Source organism: Pelophylax lessonae (assembly GCF_965119305.1).
Source record: "Pelophylax lessonae genome assembly, chromosome: 2".
NCBI classification, from domain to species: domain Eukaryota; kingdom Metazoa; phylum Chordata; class Amphibia; order Anura; family Ranidae; genus Pelophylax; species Pelophylax lessonae.
Window position 1 is genome coordinate 704,093,226 of NC_138769.1, and position 6,343 is coordinate 704,099,568.

Sequence of the window (6,343 nt, forward strand, 5' to 3'; positions counted from 1 at the left end):
CCCCTTCAGCCTCCAGCCAGGACACCCCCCCCCTTCAGCCTCCATCCAGGACACCCCCCACTTCAGCCTCCATCCAGGACACCCCCCACTACAGCCTCCATCCAGGACACCCCCACTACAGCCTCCATCCAGGACACCCCCACTACAGCCTCCATCCAGGACACCCCCACTACAGCCTCCATCCAGGACACCCCCCACTACAGCCTCCATCCAGGACACCCCCCACTTCAGCCTCCATCCAGGACACCCCCCCCCCTTCAGCCCCCATCCAGGACACCCCCCCCCCCCTTCAGCCTTCAGCCAGGACACCCCCCACTTCAGCCAGGACACCCCCCACTTCAGCCAGGACACCCCCCACTTCAGCCTCCATCCAGGACACCCCCCACTTCAGCCTCCATCCAGGACACCCCCCACTTCAGCCTCCATCCAGGACACCCCCCACTTCAGCCTCCATCCAGGACACCCCCCACTTCAGCCTCCATCCAGGACACCCCCACTACAGCCTCCATCCAGGACACCCCCACTACAGCCTCCATCCAGGACACCCCCACTACAGCCTCCATCCAGGACACCCCCCACTTCAGCCTCCATCCAGGACACCCCCCCCTTCAGCCCCCATCCAGGACACCCCCCCCCTTCAGCCCCCATCCAGGACACCCCCCCCCTTCAGACTTCAGCCAGGACACCCCCCACTTCAGCCAGGACACCCCCCACTTCAGCCTCCATCCAGGACACCCCCCCCCTTCAGCCTCCATCCAGGACACCCCCCCCCCTTCAGCCCCCATCCAGGACACCCCCCCCCCTTCAGCCCCCATCCAGGACACCCCCCCCCTTCAGCCTTCAGCCAGGACACCCCCCACTTCAGCCTCCATCCAGGACACCCCCCCCCCCTTCAGCCCCCATCCAGGACACCCCCCCCCTTCAGCCAGGACACCCCCCACTTCAGCCTCCATCCAGGACACCCCCCCCCCTTCAGCCCCCATCCAGGACACCCCCCCCTTCAGCCTTCAGCCAGGACACCCCCCACTTCAGCCAGGACACCCCCCACTTCAGCCTCCATCCAGGACACCCCCACTTCAGCCTCCATCCAGGACACCCCCCACTTCAGCCTCCATCCAGGACACCCCCCACTTCAGCCTCCATCCAGGACACCCCCCACTTCAGCCTCCATCCAGGACACCCCCCACTTCAGCCTCCATCCAGGACACCCCCCCCCTTCAGCCCCCATCCAGGACACCCCCCCCCCTTCAGCCCCCATCCAGGACACCCCCCCCCCTTTCAGCCTTCAGCCAGGACACCCCCCACTTCAGCCAGGACACCCCCCACTTCAGCCTCCATCCAGGACACCCCCCCCCCTTCAGCCTCCATCCAGGACACCCCCCCCCTTCAGCCCCCATCCAGGACACCCCCCCCCTTCAGCCCCCATCCAGGACACCCCCCCCCCTTCAGCCTTCAGCCAGGACACCCCCCACTTCAGCCTCCATCCAGGACACCCCCCCCCTTCAGCCCCCATCCAGGACACCCCCCCCCCTTCAGCCAGGACACCCCCCACTTCAGCCTCCATCCAGGACACCCCCCCCCCTTCAGCCCCCCATCCAGGACACCCCCCCCCCTTCAGCCTTCAGCCAGGACACCCCCCACTTCAGCCAGGACACCCCCCACTTCAGCCTCCATCCAGGACACCCCCACTTCAGCCTCCATCCAGGACACCCCCACTTCAGCCTCCATCCAGGACACCCCCACTACAGCCTCCATCCAGGACACCCCCACTACAGCCTCCATCCAGGACACCCCCCACTTCAGCCTCCATCCAGGACACCCCCCCCCCTTCAGCCCCCATCCAGGACACCCCCCCCTTCAGCCCCCATCCAGGACACCCCCCCCTTCAGCCTTCAGCCAGGACACCCCCCACTTCAGCCAGGACACCCCCCACTTCAGCCTCCATCCAGGACACCCCCCCCCCTTCAGCCTCCATCCAGGACACCCCCCCCCCTTCAGCCCCCATCCAGGACACCCCCCCCCCTTCAGCCCCCATCCAGGACACCCCCCCCCCCTTCAGCCTTCAGCCAGGACACCCCCCACTTCAGCCTCCATCCAGGACACCCCCCCCCTTCAGCCCCCATCCAGGACACCCCCCCCCTTCAGCCAGGACACCCCCCACTTCAGCCTCCATCCAGGACACCCCCCCCCCCTTCAGCCCCCATCCAGGACACCCCCCCCCTTCAGCCTTCAGCCAGGACACCCCCCACTTCAGCCAGGACACCCCCCACTTCAGCCTCCAGCCAGGACACCCCCCACTTCAGCCTCCATCCAGGACACCCCCACTTCAGCCTCCATCCAGGACACCCCCCACTTCAGCCTCCATCCAGGACACCCCCCACTTCAGCCTCCATCCAGGACACCCCCCACTTCAGCCTCCATCCAGGACACCCCCCCCCTTCAGCCCCCATCCAGGACACCCCCCCCCCTTCAGCCCCCATCCAGGACACCCCCCCCCCTTTCAGCCTTCAGCCAGGACACCCCCCACTTCAGCCAGGACACCCCCCACTTCAGCCTCCATCCAGGACACCCCCCCCCTTCAGCCTCCATCCAGGACACCCCCCCCCTTCAGCCCCCATCCAGGACACCCCCCCCCCCCTTCAGCCCCCATCCAGGACACCCCCCCCCCTTCAGCCTTCAGCCAGGACACCCCCCACTTCAGCCTCCATCCAGGACACCCCCCCCCTTCAGCCCCCATCCAGGACACCCCCCCCCCTTCAGCCAGGACACCCCCCACTTCAGCCTCCATCCAGGACACCCCCCCCCCTTCAGCCCCCCATCCAGGACACCCCCCCCCTTCAGCCTTCAGCCAGGACACCCCCCACTTCAGCCAGGACACCCCCCACTTCAGCCTCCATCCAGGACACCCCCACTTCAGCCTCCATCCAGGACACCCCCACTTCAGCCTCCATCCAGGACACCCCCCACTTCAGCCTCCATCCAGGACACCCCCCACTTCAGCCTCCATCCAGGACACCCCCCACTTCAGCCTCCATCCAGGACACCCCCCACTTCAGCCTCCATCCAGGACACCCCCCACTTCAGCCTCCATCCAGGACACCCCCCACTACAGCCTCCACCCAGGACACCCCCACTACAGCCTCCATCCAGGACACCCCCCACTTCAGCCTCCATCCAGGACACCCCCACCTCAGCCTCCATCCAGGACACCCCCACTTCAGCCTCCATCCAGGACACCCCCACTTCAGCCTCCATCCAGGACACCCCCACCTCAGCCTCCATCCAGGACACCCCCCCACCTCAGCCTCCATCCAGGACACCCCCACTTCAGCCTCCATCCAGGACACCCCCCACTACAGCCTCCATCCAGGACACCCCCACTTCAGCCTCCATCCAGGACACCCCCACTACAGCCTCCATCCAGGACACCCCACCACCTGTCACTCCAGTCAGGACACTTTGCAGCATGCATCATGCAGGTTATCCTCAGGTGCCCCCATGAGGTGACCTCCCCCCTCCTCACCTTTCGGGGTCCCGGGGAAAGCGGAAGAAGGCCAGGTCAGACTGCGTACTCTTGCGGGTGCAGTTGGGGGCGGCGCAGAAATTCGGCATTGTGGCCCTATATCGGGTCACCCTCCGCCTTCCTCCTGACAGAGCGGCCCACGGGCTCCACACTGCTGTGCGCGGCCTGGAGGATTCACACACCCTCACCAGCATGCACCGCGCCCGGGCCCCGCCTCTCCACCTACCTCTCTATGGTACTGGGATCGCAAGCCGTGCTCCGACCATAGAGACGTGCGAGGGACGGCCAGAGCGGCCCTTCATTGGAGGACCCAATTGTGCTGTGGCCTGGTCTCTCATAGAGTGTCAGTGTGCACGTTGTCAGCACTTATATCTGTTACAATGCTAGTAATAAAATGATATAATAGTGATAGTTGTAATAATGCACTATAAACACTTAAGGACCAGGCCTTTTCCTGACATTTGTTGTTTACATGTAACGTCTATATAGAAAAAAAATGACTGCGCTTACTGAATGTTAAGAACAGCCACAGGCACAACGACACAACAATATCGTTAGAAGCAATTTAGAAATATAGTAAAACAGCGGCACACTAAAATCATAAAATATGGTTGGATTGATCCAACATAAAGTGCTATATATATAAACATGAAACATTGATATCACCTAAAGTGCGTAGTGCAACCCTGTGCAAAGTGACGGAGAAATAATTCAGTATATACTTCCTTAAAAGTGCAAAATCAACAAATAAAAATAATGTCCAAATCAGGAATAAAATTCATATCTTAGATTGTAAGCTCTAACGAGCAGGGCCCTCTGATTCCTACTGTATTAAAGCACGGGTGGCAAACACAAGGCCCGCAGGCCGAATCCGGCCCGCCAGGCCGTTTCATGCGGCCCGCGGCTGCCTGCCACCTCTGTGTCACTGTCCGCAAAAAAATACATCCTCCGGCACCCTATTAGCGCATGCGCAGCCGGCCGGTCTCCCAAGGAGACATTTCACGCTTCCTCTCCTGGTGGCGCCGCTGTGTTTGTGCGCATGCGCACAGCTCAATCTGCCGGCGCCGCTAGGACAGAGGGAGCGTGAGATGTTGCCTTGGAGACCGGCTGGCCAATCTCCTGCTCTCTCTCCTCAGTCCCTCTAGCGGCGCCGGCTATTAGTGTCAGTGCCAGCACCCTGAGAGCGGGCTTTTTGCCCAATACACAGGCAGGGCTTGTACCAGAGCAGGGACAGATAGGAAGGTAGGATAATGCACAGATGTGAGAGTTTTTTGGGTTTTTTTTTTTGGGGGGGACCGGGGTGGGGTGGTGAGGGCTGTGGAGGCAGGTGGGAGGATGGGAGCAGAGCACACTCCTGAGCCTCGCACGCCAAAACTCCGCACGCAACCCCGCACTCCATGCGCATCGCTCTCCTGAACCCCGCACTCCGTACCCAGCGCACACCAAAACTCCGCACGCAACCCCGCACTCCATGCGCAGCGCACTCCTGAACCCCGCACTCCGTACCCAGCGCACGCCAAAACTCCGCACGCAACCCCGCACTCCATGCGCAGCGCACTCCTGGACCCCGCACTCCGTACCCAGCGCACACCAAAACTCTGCACGCAACCCCGCACTCCATGCGCAGCGCACTCCTGAACCCCGCACTCCGTACCCAGCGCACGCCAAAACTCTGCACGCATCCCCGCACTCCATGCGCAGCGCACTCCTGAACCCCACACTCCGTACCAGCGCACGCCAAAACTCTGCATGCAACCCCGCACTCCATGCACAGCGCTCTCCTGAACCCCGCACTCCGTACCCAGCGCACGCCAAAACTCTGCACGCAACCCCGCGCTCCATGCACAGCGCACTCCTGATCCCCGCACAACGTACCAAGCGCACGCGAAAACTACGCACGCAACCCCGCACTCCATGCGCAGCGCTCTCCTGAACCCCGCACTCCGTACCCAGCGCACGCCAAAACTCTGCACGCAACCCCGCGCTCCATGCGCAGCGCACTCCTGAACCCCGCACACCGTACCCAGCGCACGCCAAAACTCCGCACGCAACCCCGCACTCCATGCGCAGCGCTCTCCTGAACCCCGCACTCCGTACCCAGCACACGCCAAAACTCTGCACGCAACCCCGCGCTCCATGCGCAGCGCACTCCTGAACCCCGCACACCGTACCCAGCGCACGCCATAACTCCGCACGCAACCCCGCACTCCATGCGCAGCGCTCTCCTGAACCCCGCACTCCGTACCCAGCGCACTCCAAAACTCTGCACGCAACCCCGCGCTCCATGCGCAGCGCACTCCTGAATCCGCACTCCATATGCAGCGCACTCCTGAACCCCGCACTCCATACCCAGCGCACGCCAAAACTCTGCACGCAACCCTGCACTCCATGCGCAGCACACTCCTGAATCCCGCGCTCCATATGCAGCGCACTCCATACCCAGCGCACGCCAAAACTACAGATACCACCAGCCCCTTGAGGGCAACTATACTGCTGATGCGGCCCCCGATGAATTTGAGTTTGACACCCCTATATTAAAGTGTATTGTACAGTGGAACCTCGGTTTACGAGTACCGCGGTTTACGAGCAACTTGAAAGACGAGCAATCATTTTTTTTTTTTTTTACTTTGGTTTGCGAGCGCCGCTTTGATATACGAGCGGCGCCCGCACCCGGAAGTGACGTCATCAGCCGAGCCGACGAGCCGAGTGTCTCCGGAATGCAGAGCGGATGTTCGGATGTGGAGCCCCTGCACCTGCATACAGTACAATACAGTACATTTAAAAGGCAAACGTGAGTCACCCGCATATAGTACAGTACTG

The 6,343-nt window shown here is 62.5% G+C and overlaps 1 protein-coding gene across 1 annotated transcript in view; it reads right to left on the minus strand.

The window, feature by feature from the left end:
• Window positions 1-3,730, minus strand: part of THAP12 (THAP domain containing 12) — a 63,038-nt gene extending 59,308 nt beyond the window's left edge. The window contains exon 1 of the mRNA XM_082246170.1: window positions 3,524-3,730. Coding sequence (XP_082102296.1) covers window positions 3,524-3,717 — 194 coding nt within the window. The 5' untranslated portion in view covers window positions 3,718-3,730. The remainder of the gene's footprint in view (window positions 1-3,523) is intronic.
• Between the last annotated feature and the right edge of the window lie 2,613 nt (window positions 3,731-6,343).